Here is a 19437-nt window from a genome sequence, read left to right as displayed (position 1 = left end):
GGGGGGGGGGGGGGGACCTGAGGGACACTGGCTGGGGTGTAAGTCAGTACACACTGCAACTGCAAGCTTAGCAAATCCAAGGCCTTGGGGCTCAATCCGGGGAGGAGGGGAGGTAAACAATTACACAACAATGGCTTAGCTTTGTTTTGTTTTAGGTTTTTTTGGAAGGTGATAATTTGACTCTGGTATTTGAGGCAGGAGCTCATACCCTCCAGGCTAGCTTCTAATTCTCTATGTAGACAAGAATGACTGTAAACTTCTTTTTTTTTTTCCAAATTATTTTAATTAGCTATTTTCTTCATTTACATTTCAAATGCTATCCCAAAAGTCCCCTATACCCCCCATACCCCCGCCCTTCTCCCCTACCCACCCACTCCCACTTCTTGGCCCTAGCATTCCCCTGTACTGGGGCATATAAAGTTTGCTAGACCAAGGGGCCTCTCTTCCCAATGATGGCCGACTAGGCCATCTTCTGCTACATATGCAGCTAGAGACAAGAGCTCTGGGGGTACTGATTAGTTCATATTGTTGTTCCACCTATAGGGCTGCAGACCCCTTCAGCTCTTGGGTGCTTTCTCTAGCTCCTCCATTGGGGCCCTGTGTGACGGTAAACTTCTAATCCTTCTGCCTCAAGTCTAAAACTCATTTTTTCTGTGTATTCTCATGGGTTAGTTTTTTATAACTGATTTTATAACATTATTATTATATAGCTGTCAAACTTCAACTCCTGTCTTAGGGCTTCACTGCTGTGAGCAGACACCATGACCCAAGCAATTCTCCTAAGGACAACATTTAATTGGGGCTGGCCTACAAGTTCAGAGGTTCAGTCCATTACCATCACGGTGGGAGCATGGCAGCATCCAGGCAGGCATGGCCCAGGAAGAGCTGAGAGTTTTTTGGTTTTCTGGTTTTGGTTTTTCGAGACAGGGTTTCTCTGTGTAGCCCTGGCTATCCTGGAACTCACTTTGTAGACCAGGCTGGACTCGAACTCAGAAATCTGCCTGCCTCTGCCTCCCAAGTGTTGGGATTAAAGATGTGCACCACCACGCCAGGCAGAGCTGAGAGTTTTTTATCTTCACCTGAAAGCTATTAGGAGGAGACTGGCCTCCAGGAAGCTAGGAGGAGGGTCTCAAAGCCCATGCACACAGTGACACACCTATTCCAACAAGGCCACATCTTCTATTAGTGCCACTCCCTAGGCTAAGCATATACAAACCATCACAGCTCCCTACCTGGGATGAGCAGACACCTCTGTTCACTTCTCCCCAGGAACAATGTCAGACAATACTTCAAACTACATGAATGGCTCATCTCCTCTCTCCCTTTGTGTTTACAGTCAAGTATTAGCCAAAGATAAATTTGGGCTTCCATCTTTCACTTACATCTCACTACCACATTGATTATGACATTAAGGTCAGCCCACTCAGTTACTCTACAAAGATAAACCCTTATTATACTCCTCTGTAAACCTTCTTCCTGAGGACCGCTGTGACTATCTTACTCAACAGTGTAGCTCCAGGCGGGTTAGTGGTGGCACAAACCTTTGATCCCAGCACTGGGAGGCAGAGGCATGTGGATCTCTGTAAATTCAAGGCCAGCCTGGTGTGCACAGTGAGTTCCAGGACAACCATGGTTGTACAGATAGACTGTCTCAAAAAAAAAAAAAAAAAAAGGGTGGGGGTATGTGATGTGTGCAGATCCACAGCCAGGCATGGTGTTGCACGGCAGTAACCTTAGGTACTAGCAGAAAGACTAGAAGTTCAAGGTCATCCTTGGCTACACAGTTTGAGGTCAGGATAGGCTCCATGAAACACTCAAGAAAACAAAAATAAATGAAGACAAGAGAACTGGCTTTAAGAACAGAAATCAAAGAAAGAAGGAAGGAGGAGAAAAGGCAAAGAAGAAAAAAAGGAAACTTTTCAATTCATTCTGAGGCCAGTTAAACCTTAGTAACAAAGACAAAGGCAACACAAGAAAGATACAAACCAACAACTCTTATAAATGGAGATTCAGAAATGATTAAAAAGCAAGCCAGGCGGTGGTGGCACACGCCTTTAATCCTAGCACTCAGGAGGCAGAGGCAGGCGGATTTCTGAGTTCGAGGCCAGCCTGGTCTACAGAGTGAGTTCCAGGACAGCCAGGGCTACACAGAGAAACCCTGTCTCAAAAAAAAAAGCAGTCCACACCTATAACCCAGCATTCAGAAGCCCAAGACAGAACCCCTCTGAGTTCGAGGCTAGAACAGTCTACTTAGTGAGTTCCAAACTGTGCCAGGCTAAAAACTAAGGCTCTGTCCTCTAAATAAACAGTCAGCTGTAGTATTAAAGGGGTAGAGGCAGGAGGTTCAGGGGTTCACAGACAGCCTTATCAACACAGCAAGTAGGTAAGTATCATAATACAAAACAAAACTAAAATAAAATAAGAGAGAGAGAGATAAGACTTGTATATCAAAATGCACAAAGAAAGTAAAGGTTGACGTCTGGGAAGACACCCCACCTTCCTAGACTGAAGACAGCATGGTTATTAACTGACCACTCTTGCGGGGTACTGTAGGGAGTGGTTCTGATGCTTTGATCGGAAATCTGCTTCTGAACCCTGAATTGTGTTCCCCAATTGGTTCTTGATGGATCAATAAAGATGCTAGCAGCCAATGGCTGGGCTGAAGAGGAGGGACTCCCTGGTTCCCACAGGTAGGCAAAGAGATGTAGGAGGAAAAAAGAGATTACCTGTGCTTTGGAGGGAGAGAGAGAGAGATAACAGTTATGTGAGATCTCGGGTGGAGTGGCCATTGGCTGCTTCCCTGACTGGGCCTAGGGTAGCAGGCAAGAGATGGGAAACAACTAAGCTGAGGTGCTGAGCAAGGAGACGGTAACCAGGCAACGAACTTGAAGGCAGATTTTGAGGTGTTTAGCCAGGAGTACCAGAAGGAAGGGCATGCTAGCAGGGGGAGGCTTAGAAGCCATTGAGCTAGGAGTTACAGAGACAAAGTTCGGAGCAGAGACTGAAGACATGACCATCCAGAGACTGCCCCACCTGGGGATCCATCCCATAAACAACCACCAAACAGAGACACTATGGCAGATGCCAACAAGAGCTTGCTGACAGGAGACTGATATAGCTGTCTCCTGAGAGGCTCTGCCAGTGCCTGGCAAATACAGAAGAGGATACTCAGCCATCCATTAGATGGAGCAAAGGGTCCCCAATGAAGGAGCTAGAGAAAGGACCCAAGGAGCTGAAGGGGTTTGCAGCCCTCTAGGAGGGACAACAATATGAACTAACCAGTACCCCCAGAGCTCCCTGGGACTAAACCACCAATCAAAGAAAACACACGGGCCAGGCGTGGTGGCGCACACCTTTAATCCCAACACTTGGGAGGCAGAGGCAGGCAGATTTCTGAGTTCCAGTCCAGCCTGGTCTATAAAGTGAGTTCCAGGACAGCCAGGGCTATACAGAGAAACCCTGTCTCAAAGAAAAAAAAAAAAAAAACACACAGAGAGACTCAAGGCTCTAGCTGCATATGTAGCTGAGGATGGCCTAGTCGGTCATCAATGGGACCTAGTCTTGTGAAGGTTCTATGCCCCAATATAGGGGAATGCCTGGACCAGGAAGTGGGTGTGGGAGGTCTGGGGAGCAGTGAGAGGGGGGAGAGGATAGGGGGGTTTTCGGAGGGGAAAGTAGGAAAGGGGATAACATGTAAATAAAGAAATGTAAATAAAGAAAATATCTAATTAAAAAAAAAAAGAAGCCATTGAGCTAAAAAGCATATTAAAAATAAGCTGGTGTGTGTTTGTGTGTACATGTGGGGGGTAGGGGAGATCTGTCTGACTTTCATCTGTGAATCCAGGGTGGTGACTGGTAGCACGGTCCACTCAGAGCTTAAAGCAGGGTAGTAGAAACTATATACAACGGGCTACACTACCTCATCTATAACCTTTGCATTCAGGAGATGAGATGAGAACATGATGAGCCAGCCTGGGAACATGGAAAAATAACTGGTGGTTAACCTTGACTGTCAACCAGACTAAATCTGAAAACAACTAAGAGACTGCCCTCTGGGTGGATCTGTGAAGTATGAACTGAAGGGAAGAGACTTTTCAACAGAGTGTGTGTCACCTCCTACAAGCCAAGATAGGGAGGTCCAAGGGAAAAAGTGTTGCTTGCTTCCCTTCGCTTCTTGCTGGCAAGTGCTTCTATGCCATGATTTCTGCTACTGCCCTTTGCTGCTTCTTTCAAATACAAAGTGAAGATCAGTGGCTCTCAAGGAATCCTCCAGGCTGTCAGTGCCAAACTGGCACTCCTGGCTGAGACATCTAGTCTTATGGACTGAGTAGCTCCTAAGTCTTAACTCTCTCCATCATGAAGAGAACTACGAATGGATGATTCAGACCATATGATATAACCAATTTAATAGATCCTGTCCCCTAGTTTGGGAGGGGGGGGGTTATTTTGTTTTGTTTTGTTTTTCTGAGACAGAGTCCCTCTGTGTAGCCCTAGCAATCCTGGAACTCCCAGGCTACCCTCAAACTCAGAGTTCACTTTGCCTCTGTTTCCTTTTTTTTTAATTTATTATATGTAAGTACACGGTAGCTGTCTTCAGATACCCCAGAAGAGGGTGTCAGATCTTATTAGAGATGGTTGCGAGCCACCATGGTTGCTGAGATTTGAACTCAGGACCTTTGGAAGAGCAGTCAGTGCTCTTAACCACTGAGCCATCTCTCCAACCCCCTAGAGCATACTTCTACAAGATTCTAATGTATACTAAAGACCAACTAAGACATCCTGCCTGGATTCTTACACCTCCCCTGGGTAGCCATTGTTGAATTAGCTGAACCATAGCATGTAAGCCACTCTAATTAGTCCCTATATATACATACATACATACTCATTCTATCAGTTCTGTTCCTCTAGAGAACCCTGACTAATATAAGTATCTTTCAAAACTGTCTCAGAATGAGCTGGGTCTCCACATTCAAATGAATAAATTTGAACCACATATGGTCAATATGTGTAATCCCAACTGAGACAAGATCAATGCAAGTTCAAGGCCCCAAGGAACTACACTGCGAGTTCCAAGCCCACCTAGGCTACAGAATTCCTTGTCTCACAAACAAATGAGTAGAGCCTGATAAAAATGTGTGCCTATAAACCCAGCACTTGGGAAGTAGAGGCAGGAAGATCAAAAGTTCACAGCCAGGCTGAGCTACATAGTAAGTTCAAGGCTAACCCAGGCTACAATAGAATCTTTTTTCTGAAGAAAAAGAAAAAAAGAAAAATTTGAGGCCAGCCTATGAAATTTAGCAAGATTCTATTTGAAAATAAAAATAAGGTAGCCAGGGATAGGACCTTGGATGTAGTTCAATGTAAGAGCTCTCTACTATGTGTAAGGCCTAAATCTGATCTTCAGTATGAACAGGGCCACCAGGAGGAGACACACTCTACCACAGCCAGGGGCCCTGAGACTTCTGCTGCAACAACCTAACCAGCTTCTGTAACTGTTTCTCTGAACACACAGTGTTCATATAACAAACAAAGTGCCTTACCTAGATTGGAGAATCCATCCTGAAGAGCCCACAGCCGAGCCCAAGGGGCAGGACCAGGTTCTTCAGGTTCTTGGTCCTCAGGAATAGAACAGAGTTCCTGGGTAGACACTGTCTCCAGCGAGCTCAGAGTCCCAGAACTGGAGTGCGAGGACTGGCTGGAGGACGGCACTGTGCCGGTAGAGGAGCTGGACGAACCCTGATACTGTGAGAGCTCCTGCAACTGAGAGGGAGTGCCTTGGGGCTGGCTGAAGCCACCCTGGGACTGTGAACAGGAAGCACTGTCATGAGCCTTCGAGGAGGTGCTGCTGTGGGAATGATGTTGACTCTTCATATCCGACCTCGAAAACAAGAGTCCAACAATAAGGAACTAGGCTCTGGATTCAAGAGTGAAGAACGGGAGCAGGAGAGATGACTCGGCAGGAAAGGGCACATACTATTCTTGCAGAACCCAAGTTTCCCTAAGTTCTCAGCACCAAATCTGGCAGCTCGAGGTTGCCTATAACTCCAATGTCAGTGGCTCTGTAGTGGATCTTGGCCTCTGCAATCACCAGAGCTCACATTTGCACTTTCCCACACAGATAACATAATTAAAAGTAAAGTAAATCTCTACCCAAAATTAGTTATGAGGCTGCTATATAACTCAATGGTAGATGGTTCATCACTTCTCCAACAGATGCAAAGTACTGGATCCCATTCCCAGTATCGTCAAACATACAAAATGAAGACAGTTAAGGAGTCAAGAGTACAGTTCCCAGCACCACATCCAAAACATCACAAACACCTGTAATTCCAGCTCTTGGGGGATACAATGCCCTCTACTGGCCCCCGTGCACACTGCACAGACTTAGACACGTGATTAAAAAAAATACATAAAGAAATTAAAGGAATGGGCACATTATGACCACCTCAAAATGAAAGGCAGGCCCATTCATGAGTGGGGAGAAGAAAAAAAAAAAAAAACGTGACCATAGCAAAATCCCAGGATTATGAATAGAATTCCAGAGGCCACTTACAAAGCATTACACCATCTTCCTTCATGTACAGAAGCTGAGAATTGCTTGGTTGTCTCCTATCGATTCCTTGCCATCCTACCCCTCACGTATGCTGAGTATGCAGACGTACCCCTCTTCAGTTCCTGCAGAGCCTAGCAGCGAAGATCGGGTTCTCAGTAGGTATTTGGGGGAAAAAGCCATCTAGGGGTTGGCATGAACATTTATAATGTTCGTTATGAAAACTACTTCACTCTGGCAATGAACAGCCCGGCGTTGTGCCTTCCTATGTGCCCAGACCTGTTTCAGCTCGCAAGGAACAAAAAAGTGAACTTCCCCCCGCTTCCCCCCCGCGCGCCCCAAGGGCAGATAAAAAGGAAGAATTGGCTATGCACAGCGCCCCCTTGCTCGCACAAGAAAGCAGACAAAGCGGAAGCTGCAGAGGGCCCATTTGCACAAGAAGCATGAGAACCGTATTCGACTCCTCAAACACTTTAAGTTTCCCACTTATGACTCACCGCGTGAGACCACCAGAAGCCGCAAACACTGTACAGGCTCCGCCAGTGGTGTGGCGCTAAACCTACGGATACAAACTCCACCCTCAACCAATCAAAAAGTCTTCCTCCCCGGCAGGACCAGTAAGAAAGCCCGAAGATGACTGCCGCGATTAGTCTCAAGGCTTGCTGGGAGTTGTAGTTTAACCTGCGGAACGGGACTCGGCGTCTTGGTTTCCCGCGGCTAATCCCGCCTTCTCGACTCCCTTAACCAATCAGCAGCGAGACGGTCTTTCCTCCTTTCCCTCGGGTCTTGCGACCCAGGTCAGCAAGCAGCCGTCCCAATGTGGGGATGCGGGGCCCGTGCCCTGCTGGGTGTGTGGGAGGTGCGGCTGGCAGGGTTCCTGGGAAGGAGACTTTTGGGCAGCAATGCCGCCGCGGGGAAGAGCATTGCACCGCAGTGCTGGAACTGCGGTCGCACGAGGGAAGCCGGGTGTGGGGATGAGTTCTTCTGCACACACTGCCGCGCTCTGCAGCCTCCTGACCCCACTCGTGACTACTTCAGCCTCATGAACTGGTACGGGCGGCGCGACGTGAGGGGAAGGCGGCTCGGGGCTCGGGCTTCGTAACCCGAGCTATCGAGGCTTGGAGCCGCGTCTGCGGGGCTGTAATTTCCAGCCAGCTTGGGGGGGGGGGGGGGGGTGTCTGAGTCTGAGGACCATAGTTCAAGGCCAGCTTAGGCAATTTGCCGAGACTGATTCAAAACAACTAAAACGATGGATAAGTGTAGGCCATAGGTATAATGTAGTACCTAGTGAGATTTTAGGAGTTTTCCTGAGACGGAGAGGAAATAAAGTTACCGACTGGAGAGAAGATAAGGGTGGAGGCGGGGGGGTTAAACAGGAGTGAAGTTGCAGATGGCTGTCTGTGATCTAAGCACTTGTAAAGTGGAAAACACAGGTTCAGGAATTCAAGACTAGCAGCAGCTACAAGGACCTCGTTTTTAAACATCAACAAACAACAAACGGAAACGGACAAGTTTACGGTATAGGGAGGTTTGAGGGGTGAGACTTCTGGAAAAGGGAAATCCATTGGCCAAACTTACAGGAACAGGGAGAGGTTTTTATTTGTTTGTTTTCTAATTTAGCCTCACCTTGAAATCTCGCCTGGCCTGGAATTCCACCAACCCCCTCTGCCTCACCAATGCCAAGATTAAAAGCATGCTAGACTACCATAGGAGAGGATACCCCACTTGGAGGCCAACCACACAAATAGGGAACATCTCATCTCAAATAAATTATTTAACGGAGAAAATAAAAACAAAACAAGCCAGGTGTGTTGGTGTTATGCCTGTGAGTCCAGCACTCAGAGGGAACAGCTGAGCCTATAAGTTTGATGAGACTCTGGGCTACATGAGACTAGGTCTCAAAAACTGAAAGCAATTAAGAACAAAACAAACCTAGTATGGTAGCCTATGTCTGAAATCCCAGTATTCAGGAGGCTGAAGGAGAAGGGTCAAAAGTGGGAACCCAACAAAGGCTAAGCAGTGAGACCCTGTCTCAAGAAAACAAAAATTTAATTCAGGCTGAGAATTTGAGGGAGAGACACCAAGAAGTGTTCCCTGTACTTTGTTTTCCCCTGCCTTTTTTTCTTTTTTTAAGATTTATATATTATATGGGATTACACTGTAGCTGTCTTCAGACACACCCAAAGAGGGCATCAGATCTCATTACAGGTGGCTGTGAGTCACCACGTGATTCCTGGGATTTGAACTCAGGACCTCTGGAAGAGCAGTCTGTGCTCTTAACCACTGAGCTATCTCTCCAACACCTGCACTCTGCCTTTTTCCTCCCCTGTCTCAGAGATTGTAGAGATACCGAAGTGTGAGCAGAGTTGAACTAAAGATTAAACTGGGAGGGCCCACTGTGACTGTGCTCAACTATGATCCCAACCTCCAGGCAAAAGCAAAAAGATAGTGAGTCCAGTTTGCATCCTAGAGTCAGGGCTGCACAGTAGCAGACTACACAGATTCAGTCTGAATCACTCCCTGGAAAGAAAGGACTGCTGAATGCTCACTTCATAGTGGTGATAAAACACATCCTTGTATTAGCCAAGGTTTCGGTTCAAATCCCAGGATTAGGCTTTAAAAGAATAAATAAGTAATTAAAGCTGGGCAACAGCGACTCACACCTTTGATCCCAGCACTTGGTAGGCAGGGGCAGGCAGATTTCTGAGTTCAAGGCCAGCCTGGTCTACAGAGTGTGTTCCAGGACAGCCAGGGCTACACAGAGAAACCCTATCTCTGAAAAAATAAATAATACCTGCTTCTAGTTATCAATGGCTCTGTGTAGTCTCTGTCTTTAATTCCAACTACTCAGGAAGCTGAAGGAGGAGGATCAAAATTTTCAGCCCTGGGCGATTGAGTAACACCCAGAATTTTTTTTTTTTTTTAAGTTGCTAAACTTGGCTACATAGCAAGTTTGGAGTCTATAAGGTATCTCTATCTATCTCTTTTTCTCTTTCTCTCCCTCTCCCTCCCTCACACCCACATTTTGTAATGCCAAGGCTCTAGACCCAATGACATACCTGTAAGCCCACCTATAAAGAAGGCTAAAGTGTTCTCTCAAGGGTGATGTTGGTGGCGCACGCCTTTAATCCCAGCACTTGGGAGGCAGAGACAGGAAGATTTCTGAGTTCAAGGCCAGGATGGTCTACAAAGTAAGTTCCAGGACAGCCAGGGCTATACAGAGAAACCCTATCTGAAAAAAACAAAAACAAAAAAAAAAAAAACAAGAAACTCTGTCTCAAAAAGTAAAACATTTGAAATGTAAATAAAGAAAATATCCAATAAGAAATTTAAAAAGTGGGGGAGGAGAGATGGCTCAGTGGTTAAGAGCACTGACTGCTCTTTCCAAAGGTTCTGAGTTCAAATCCCAGAAACCACATGATGGCTCATAACCATCCTTAATGAGATCTGACACCCTCTTCTGGGGTGTCTGAAGACAGCTACAGTGTACTTACATATAATAAATAAATACATCTTTTAGAAAATAAAAAAGTAAAAAGGGGCTGGAGCGATGGCTCAGTGGTTAAGAGCACTGGCTGCTCTTCCAGAGGTTCTGAGTTCAACTCCCAGCAACCACATGGTGGCTCACAACCACCCATGATGGGATCCGATGGGATCTGGTGTGTCTGAAGAGATCAACAGTGTAATAACATAGATTAAATAAATAAATGAATAAATCATTTAAAAAAAAAAAAGATGTCTGGCAGTGAAGAGTGGCTTGACACTAAAGTTCTTGCCCAACCTTTAGAGACCCTCAGTCACTGAGAGCTTACCATGCATTACACTAACCTTCTCCCTTAATGTGTCAAGCTATCGACCTTCCAGGCAGTTCAGTGTCATCTCTCCGCTCATGTCCCTTTCTGATCTTCGCTCGTTTGGGTCTCCTCTCTGATGTCATACCTATACCACCTCTTCCGAACCTGTTCTGTTTCCCTTCATTGCAGCTACCACGTCTAAAAAATAACCTTTGTTTACGCGTTTATTGCATCCCTCCCCCCCCCCCCCCCCCAGCAGAACCAGACCCTAGTAAATGGCTGGAACTATGAATGACATCTGGTTTCCTTCCAGCAACCGCTCCTTCAGGGTGGACGTCACGAAACTTCAGCACAGGTACCAGCAGCTTCAGAGGCTTGTCCACCCAGATTTCTTCAGCCAAAAGTCTCAGGTATTTATTTACTGACCCCCCCCCCAATAGTCCCCATGTATGGGCGGGCACAACGGGGTGGGTCGCTCTGTTGCTCTGGGAAAGAGTTGGGCTGCTAGCTCCACCCTGTGGCAGCCTGCCCCTAGACAGGCAGGCCCCAGAGCTGTCATTTCCTCCCAGCTTTTATCTGGCTTCCCAGATAACGGAACACACGCCTGCTTTACCGGCTCTTGTGATGATAAAACTGTTTTTACTTCTGTGAACAGACTGAAAAATACTTCTCGGACAAGCATTCCACCCTGGTGAATGATGCCTATAAGACTCTTCAGGCTCCCCTGACCAGAGGACTATATCTTGTAAGGTGATTTCCCAACCCATCTGTCTGGGACTCCTCTGTATGAGACCTAGCCTGGTCCAGGAAGCAAATGATGTTTACCTTAAAAAAAAAAAGGAAAGGAAAGGAAAGGAAAGGAAAGAAAACAATTTTTTATGCAAGAATAATCAGTGTTCTTTGTAAATCCATCTTGTTTGTTTGTATTTTCCTTTGAAAGAAATCATCACTGGTTGTAGCCCAGGCTGGCTCCAGGTTATTAATTCTCTTGCTTCACCACACCCACATCCAGCTCGTTCCTAATTTTTCTTTTCCTTCAGTACTGGGTATTGAACCTAGTGCCTGTGCTAAGGAAGCGCTCTGAACTCAGCTATGGCCCCGGCTAGATGATTACTGGATTTTCTTTCATTTGCTTGCTTCCATTTGTTTGCTTCTTCGCTTTGATGGTACTAGGTTTTGAATCCACACAACTATATCCCCAGCTGCCTTGTTACTTTTTGAACGAGTCTCATTCAGCTTCCCAGGCTGGAATTGACATGTGATCTTCCTGCCTTAGCCTCCTTAGAAACTTGGGATGCAGCCGCACACCAAGCCAGACCTGAATCCTTTTGCATATCCTAATGTCACCCCTGATTGTAGTGCTTTAACTATTGCTTTAACTATTTTCAATGAATTTGATAAGAGTATTTGGGCCGGGCGTGGTGGCACCTGCCTTTAATCCCAGCAAGAAAAGAAAGAAAAGAAAGAAAGAAAAAAACTAAAAAAAAGGAAAAAAGAAAAAAAGAGTACTTGGGAGTCTTTTTGTAAGGACATCTAGATGATTTTAGAACTGGAGGGAAAGTTTATAAAGATTCACTTAACGTCTGAGGAGATGTGTGAGGTACCATCGCTTTGATGGTACATTCAGCAGAGTGAGGTCCTATACCAGCACTCACTATTACTAGGACAGCTCAAGTTTCTGAGGCTCGACACTGTGGCTTATTTAGCATGTACTAGGCTCTGGGCTCCATCTCACTGATACTCCAGGTTTCCCCCAGGACTGCCGTGTACTCTGAAGGAGTGAGCAGTATTTACTTAACACTGAATGTTTCCTAACCAAACTCCCTTTCCTTGTGCTCCTCCCCAATAGCTAAAGCTCCAAGGAATAGAAATTCCTGAAGGGACAGATTACAAAGCAGACAGTCAGTTCCTTGTGGAAATCATGGAAATCAATGAAAGACTCGCAGACGCCCAAAGTGAGGCCGCCATGGAAGAGATAGAAGCCACTGTCAGAGGTAAAGGAAAAAAATGATAATAAATATGCTTCATTTCCCCAAGGAGGACATGGCCACATTAGAGGGGAAATGAGAAGGAAAACACTTGCTGGGGGAGCTCAAGAGACGGTTAAGAACTCTTCCAGAGGTCCTGAGTTCAATTCCCACCAACCACATGGTGACTCAGAACCATCTGAGACGGGATCCGATGCTCTCTCCTGGTGTGTCTGAACAGAGGAACAGTGTACTCATAAACATAAAATAAGTCTTTAAAAAAAAAAGGAAGGAAGAAAGAAAGAAAGAAAGAAAGAAAGAAAAAAAACCACTTGTTGGCCTTAATTGTCATGCAAGAACTGACTACTTTGGAAGATCGCTTTAACCAAGAGTGTAATCAACCAGGACAGCCAAGGCTATACAGAGAAACCCTGTCTGGGAAAACCAAAATAAATAAATAAATAAATAATGAATATAATCATACTCCAAGTATTGCAACAGTTGCTTCTATCTAGCATACTACTTAGATGCTGTCCTTATTTCTGGGGATGAAAATGGCCCCGCTAGTTGGTAGTCGGTAAAAAATGCCCCTGGATCACACAGATCTGCAGCAGAGCAATCGCCTAAACCCTGACCTTCTGACCCAGCCTGTTCAGTTTCTGTTTCATTCCATGGTGTATCAGTCAAGGGTCTTTAGAAAGCCCGCAGGGGATATAGGTCTAGTTATTTCACAGAACTGACCCAAAGGTGGAAACTGACACACAGCCGCTACAGGGCAAGGCCTGGGGTCATAAGGTGTTTGTGTACATGTGTGCATGGTGCACAACCAGGAGAACTTGAGTTCAACCCCCACAATTCCACATGTTGTGCCTGACTTTGACACAGCTGCTGGGGCACACACAACACACAAACACCCACACACACAACCAAGTACTCTCTCACTCTAAGTAATTAATGTCATTTTAGTTGGGTGGTACCTGAGGAGTAACACACAAATGACTTCTGACCTACACAACACTTGCATACACACACATTGTAGAACAGAACAGTGGGCCAAAACCTTAGGTTGGATTGGTTTGGTTTGGTTTGTTTTTTTGAGACAGGGTTTCTCTGTGGAGCCCTGGCTGTCCTGGAACTTGCACTGTAGACCAGGCTAGCTTGAAACTCAGGCATCCCCCTGCTTCTGCCTCCTGGTTGTTGGGATTAAAGGTGGCACAATCTCCACCCACCTAGGTTGGATTTTTATATCACAGTCTTGAATATTTTTCTTGTATTAGGAATCTAAATCTAGCCGGGCGGGGGTGGTGCACACCTTTAATACCAACACTTGGGAGGCAGAGGCAGGTGGATTTCTGAGTTTGAGGCCAGCCTGGTCTACAAAGTAAGTTCCAGGAGAGCCAGGGCTACACAGAGAAACCCTGTCTCAAAAACCAAAAAAAAAAAAAAAAAGGAACCCAAATCTGTTGGGTAAGTGCTCAACCACTGAGCACTTTATTTACTGGGTTTGTTGTTTTTTGTGTATGTCCTGAACAGTCTTGTGTATCCTAGGTTGGCTTTAAACTCACTACTGGAACTAAGAATGACTTTAAACTGATCCTCCCGCCTCCCTCAGTGCTGCAGTTAAAGGTATAACTGTGTCCTGTTATCATCAAGCAGAAGTCCTTTCCCCATTTTTTTGCACATAATGCCCTTAGCTAATTGAATGAGACCCTCTCACAGCGCTGAGGGTATCGTAGTTATGGTCTCTATTGCTGTGATAAAACACCATGATCAAAAGCAACTTGGAGAGGATGGGGTTTTTTGCTTTTTTTGTTTGTTTGTTTGTTTGTTTTGATTTTTCAAGACAGGGTTTCTCTGTGTAGCCTTGGCTGTCCTGGAACTCACTCTGTAGACCAGTCTGACCTCGAACTCAGAAATCTGCCTGCCTCTGCCTCCCAAGTGCTGGGATTAAAGGCGTGTGCCACCTCGCCCGGCTGTCACTCCTTTATTGCTGAGAAGAAACACTGTGACCAAGGCCACCTTTATAAAAGAACTTGCGGCCGGGCGTGGTGGCGCACGCCTTTAATCCCAGCACTCGGGAGGCTGAGGCAGGCGGATTTCTGAGTTCAAGGCCAGCCTGGTCTACAAAGTGAGTTCCAGGACAGCCAGGGCTATACAGAGAAACCCTGTCTCGAAAAACCAAAAAAAAAAAAAAAAAAAAAAAAAAGAACTTGCTTCCATGGGCTACCACGCCCGGTTGAGGATTTTTTGTTTTGTTTTTGGTTTTTCAAGACAGGGTTTCTCTGTATATCTCTGGTTGTCCTGGAACTCAATCTGTAGACCAGGCTGGCCTCGAACTCAGAAATCCGCCTGCCTCTGCCTCCCGAGTGCTGGGATTAAAGGCGTACACCTCCACACCCGGCTAGAGGATGGTTTATTGAAATAAATGTTTACACTCCGACTTTCCAGTAACAGTCGATCACTGAGGCTGTCAGGGTAGGAGCCGTGTGGAAAAGCTGCTTACTGGCTTGCTCAGCTTGGAGGCGTCTGCCTAGACCCACCTGCCTAGGGATGCCATCCACAATGGGCTGTGCCCTCCCCATCAATCGCTAAATAAGAAAATACTCAAAAAAGAAATGAAGGAAGGAAGGAAGGAAGGAAGGAAATACTCTGGGGCTGGAGAGATGGCTCAACACTGAAGAGCACTGGCTGCTCTTCCAGAACATTTGGGTTCAATTCCCAGCATTTTTTTTCTGAGACAGGGTTTCTCTGTGTAGCCCTGGCTGTCCTGGAACTCACTTTGTAGACCAGGCTGGCCTTGAACTCAGAAATCCGCCAGCCTCTGCCTCCCCAGTGCTGGGATTAAAGGCATGGGCCACCACTGCCTGGCTGTCATTTTTGCATATTTGCAAAATCCTCATTTTATAATGAGCAACCATAGAAGGGTGATTTCTCCATACCTGTATTGCTCTTGGTGCTTTCTCTTCTACAATATGTAATGAAAATGTTTTCGTTTTCCTGTTTGGCTATATATGTTATGAGTGGTTCCCTAAACACTGGTAATGAATGAATGAAAATAAATGCCATGACTGTAGATTGCTAATGTATGGAAGACTGCAAGAAAGGCAATGCTCACACTTGACACCTGTGTTCCTTCTCTTTCCCTCAAGTTAAGAAATTCCTGGAAAACAAGAGAAAAGCTTTTTCTTGACTCACAGTTTTAGGGGTTCAGTCCATGGTTGTTCCAGTTGCTCCTGGAAGTATGGCAGGAGAGAAACAACAGAGCCTTTATTCCAGGATTCCTCTCCAGGACCTGCCTCTCATATCCTAAGCCCCCCCCCCCCCAACCAGGCTCCGCCTCAACTTTTGGCAACACAGGTCACTGGCCAAGCTTTCAACATTAGGATCTTTGAGGGAGATTTATCCAGACTGTAGCTCTCTTCCTTCACCCCCCTTCCCGCAGATCTTCCATGAGTGAAAATGTATACAGGGCCTGTCAGTGCTGCATTCAACAATAGCTGCTAGACGGGCATGAAGGTAACCGGTCACGAGAGAGGCAGGAGAATAGTGAGTTCAAGACCAGCCTGGCCAACACAGACAGCGAAGCCCTGTGTCAAAAGGATGCAAGAGCTGAGAGTGTAACTCCATGGTAGAGACTGCACAGTATGCCTAGGGCCTTGGTACAGCCCTCAGCACCACAGAGAGGCAAAGTTCATAAAACCTTGAACCCAGGTCCTAACTCTGTATAGAGCAGCATGGTCACAAAGTGCCATCTTCATATATAACAAGTCTATTTATTACGATTGTAGGCTTTGTACGTTTATTTAGATAGAAAAATTAAAATATTTATTTTTCTCTTTCAGCTAAACAAAAAGAATTTACTGACAATATAAACAGCGCTTTTGAACAAGGTATTCCATCTCTTTTTTAAATTGCATTGATTTAGTGTGTGGGTATGTGGGTGTGTGGGCATCATGAGGAGATCAGAGGACAGCTTTCAACAGTCAGCTCTCTTCGTCCACCATGAAGTCCCCCTGGGTTGTCAGATTTGGCAGCAAGTGCGTGCCTTACACACTGGGCCTTTTAGACTTATTAGTTTTATTTCTTTTCTTTGTTTAATTATTTTTATTTATGTCTATGAGTGTTTTGCCCTCATGCATGTATGTTTACTGCATGTGTGCCTGGTGCCCTGGAGTGCCTGGAACTGGAGGTACAAGTTTTCAATCATCACTGAGACTTTTCCTCGGGGTAGAAAGTTATAGAAATACCTTCTGTTCAGTAAATGTTAAATAACTTCATGTTTCTTTTTTTTTTCTTTTTTTTTTTGGTTTTTCAAGACAGGGTTTCTCTGTGTAGCCCTGGCTGGCCTGGAACTCACTCTGTAGACCAGGCTGGCCTTGAACTCAGAAATTCGCCTGCCTCTGCCTCCCAAGTGCTGGGATTAAAGGCATGCACCAGCACTCCCAGCCCGGCTTCACATTTCTAATGAATTGTCTTTTTTTTTTTTTTTAATTTTTTTATTAGGTATTTTCCTCATTTACATTTCCAATGAATTGTCTTTTATGAAAAGAAAACGTTGGCAGCAGTGGGGAAGAGTGACCAGGAAGCAACAAAGGATACAGAAAAGGGGAAACCCCAGGGCACATGGGGGCTTGGTTTGGATTTTGGTAGTGGTGGTGATATTTGTTTCTTTGGTTTTTGAGATAGGGTTTCTATCTATATAGCCCTGGCTGACTTTATGTATACCTGGCTGCCTGCCTCTGTCTCCTGGGTCCTGTGGTCTGGTATAGGAGACCAGCTAAAGTTTGCTTCTGGATAACCTTTATCCTCCAAGCAAACTTATTGGTGGGTTCTCTAGATTTCCTATATACTGGTTTATCTTTTTTGTTTGGTTGGTTGGATTTTAAAAAGACAGGGTTTCTCTGTGTAGCCCTGGCTGTCCTGGAACTCACTCCGTAGACCAGACGGGCCTTGAACTAAGAGCTCCACCTGCCTCTGGTTCCCAAGTGTGCTTTCATGTGCAGCAAGCACTCTCATGCTTAAGTGGCGAGCACATTACACCAAGCCATCTCCCCAACCCTCTTAAATTATTGATCATTTTTAATATTTAATATTCTCAGGGTTGGCTACAAAAGACCTTGACTTGAGCTTTAACACTGTGTAGTGTTTGTCTAGGTTGGAGTTTCTCAGCCTGACTGACATTAGTGAAATGATGGGTTTTTGTTTTTTTTTCCTGAGGGAGGCTAAGATCTTTCATAGTGTCCCTGCCTTTCACCCAGTAGGTCTCACTTCTACTTCCCTGGTTATGGCAGCCAAAAATATATCTAGACATTGGCAAATGTTGCTGTAGAGCATGCTCACCTTCAAGCGAAGCCACAGCCTTTGGGCCCTCAGATCTGGCAGCCTCGGATGCCAGAGCTGGGATGTACTGCTTCCTGATCTCATTATCTCTTTGTGTGTTTCAGGTGACTTTGAAAAAGCCAAGGAACTCCTGACAAAGATGAGATACTTTTCGAACATAGAAGAAAAGATCAAGCTAAGCAAGACTCCTCTCTAGTTGCTAACTTAAAGTTTTAGAAATAAACTTTGTATTTCTTTTCTGGCTTCTGCTAATTGGAAATAGATATGAGGGGCGGGACCCTAGCATATGGAAGCCCCTGAGTTTGAACCCTGTTCCCACAGAAAGTGAGGAAGAGAGAGGCAAAGAGAATAGATAGGAGCCGGGCATGGTGGCGCACGCCTTTAATCCCAGCACTCGGGAGGCAGAGGCAGTCAGATTTCTGAGTTTGAAGCCAGCCTGGTCTACAAAGTGAGTTCCAGGACAGCCAGGGTTATACAGAGAAACCCTGCCTCGGAAAAAAAAAAAAAAAAAAAAAGAGAGAGAGAGAGAGAATAGATAAACTTTAACCATTTGTGTGATTTCAGTTCAGTGATGGCTCAGATACTATTGGCTGGCAAGGTCTGTGTAGTGCCTGTCAGAACTTGTGTGCTCTGTTATTCATCAGATAAGTGATACAGTAGGCACCCGGCCTAGGCTAGTGGATGAGAGGTGGAGTGGAGACCGTTCTCTGAGCCAAATAGACACACACCATCTTCAGTCTTCAAGAGTTCAGCTGTGCCTGCTTTACAAAAGGTCACCATAGCTCAGCTTATGTTGATATTCCTTAGTATCCAGCTGTTCATCTCAGCCAGCAGCATGCAATTCTGCCCTAACTGCATGTGGCCTCCATGGTCACATGGTCTCCAGGTTTCTGGGGAGGCTAAGAGTATCTAAGTGGGGAGAGCTGAACAAAGGGAAGAAGGGTCCCATCTATACAATGGTAGCGTTTGGTCCGGTGCTGCTTGTATTCAAATGCTAAATTCTGTACCCCAAGATCTGGTTGCTCCAAGATGAGCAGATCCTTACATATACCAGCTTTTGTTGTGTACACCTGGCCCAGCAAGTTATCCAAAATTGGTTCATAAAGATGCCTATAGCCTGTAGCTAGGCAGAAGGGAGATGGGTGGGGCCTCAGGTCTCCAGGGCTTAGGGAGAAAAAGTTGCCATGGGGTTGGCGCACATGGCCATGAGAACAGTCCAGGTGTAACATGGCAAGTAATAGCGGGAATAGACAAACAGAGGCTTGATACCTGTCCAGCTCTGATGCCTTAAAAGATTTGTGTGTCTTTTGTTTGGGAACTGTATGGTCTAAGTAGGGTAAAATCCCCCAAGATAATATTTACAGCACACGGCCATGAGGGAGTCATTGTCCATGCTGGGTGCTGATCTTCCTATGTGTACTGCTTTAGGGTCACCTGCAATCTGTAAGTGATGAATAAACTCATTGGTTCCTCAGGATGAACTTTGGTTTGGCTTAACAGACTACAGGGGCTCTGTTTTAACTGCAGAGCTCTGCCATCATAATGTGGGCAGGTGGCCGGAGAGGAGAGTATGAAACAGAAAATAGGCCAGGGCTAGCAATGGGTTTCCCTCTGCCTAACAGAGTTTCCCTCCTGGCCTTCAGGAAGATGTATAACCCACTTCTTTTCTTGTTTGTTTGTTTGGTTTTTCTTTTTTTTTTTTTTTTTTTTAAAGATTTATTTATTGATTATATGTAAGTACACTGTAGCTGTCTTCAGACACTCCAGAAGAGGGAGTCAGATCTCA

The 19437-nt window shown here is 45.6% G+C and overlaps 2 protein-coding genes across 6 annotated transcripts in view; one reads left to right on the top strand and one right to left on the bottom strand.

Moving 5' to 3' along the window:
• Window positions 1–7123, bottom strand: part of Chek2 (checkpoint kinase 2) — a 34607-nt gene extending 27484 nt beyond the window's left edge. For 2 of the 3 annotated variants that reach the window (XM_021162827.2, XM_029478118.1), the window contains exons 1-3: window positions 7048–7122; window positions 6554–6684; window positions 5541–5878 (exon numbers count right to left, since the gene is read on the bottom strand). In XM_021162827.2, the coding sequence (XP_021018486.1) occupies window positions 5541–5871 (331 nt within the window). In that variant the 5' untranslated portion in view covers window positions 5872–5878; window positions 6554–6684; window positions 7048–7122. Of the gene's footprint in view, window positions 1–5540; window positions 5879–6553; window positions 6685–7047 lie in introns of all 3 variants that reach the window. The other variant, XM_021162826.2, reaches the window with a different exon arrangement.
• A 182-nt stretch (window positions 7124–7305) lies between these two features.
• Window positions 7306–17897, top strand: Hscb (HscB mitochondrial iron-sulfur cluster cochaperone). 3 transcript variants are annotated; one of them, XR_003836660.1, is made up of 6 exons: window positions 7306–7600; window positions 10658–10754; window positions 11000–11094; window positions 12194–12338; window positions 16154–16201; window positions 17756–17888. XR_003836660.1 is itself a non-coding variant. In XM_021163472.2 (6 exons), the coding sequence occupies exons 1-6, from the start codon at window positions 7368–7370 to the stop codon at window positions 17845–17847; spliced, it is 705 nt and encodes a 234-aa protein (XP_021019131.1). In that variant the 5' UTR covers window positions 7306–7367; the 3' UTR covers window positions 17848–17897. The 3 variants fall into 3 exon arrangements, 2 of the variants coding, with proteins under 2 accessions (XP_021019131.1, XP_021019132.1); XM_021163472.2 differs by having other exon boundaries at window positions 11000–11089; window positions 17756–17897; XM_021163473.2 differs by lacking the exons at window positions 16154–16201; window positions 17756–17888 and adding an exon at window positions 13860–13910 and having other exon boundaries at window positions 11000–11089.
• Window positions 17898–19437: the final 1540 nt, after the last annotated feature.

Source organism: Mus caroli, chromosome 5, assembly GCF_900094665.2.
Source record: "Mus caroli chromosome 5, CAROLI_EIJ_v1.1, whole genome shotgun sequence".
Taxonomy (NCBI): Eukaryota; Metazoa; Chordata; class Mammalia; order Rodentia; family Muridae; genus Mus; species Mus caroli.
Note: the sequence above shows the minus strand (reverse complement) of the source record. Positions and strands in the feature narration are given on the sequence as shown.

Excerpts from the sequence above, each read along its gene's own strand:
- Hscb (XM_021163472.2), top strand. The coding sequence starts at position 7,368 with ATGTGGGGATGCGGGGCCCGTGCCCTGCTGGGTGTGTGGGAGGTGCGG. Across the intron at positions 10,755-10,999 it reads TCTTCAGCCAAAAGTCTCAG|ACTGAAAAATACTTCTCGGA; the intron begins GTATTTATTTAC and ends TTCTGTGAACAG. Across the intron at positions 16,202-17,755 it reads AAACAGCGCTTTTGAACAAG|GTGACTTTGAAAAAGCCAAG; the intron begins GTATTCCATCTC and ends TGTGTGTTTCAG.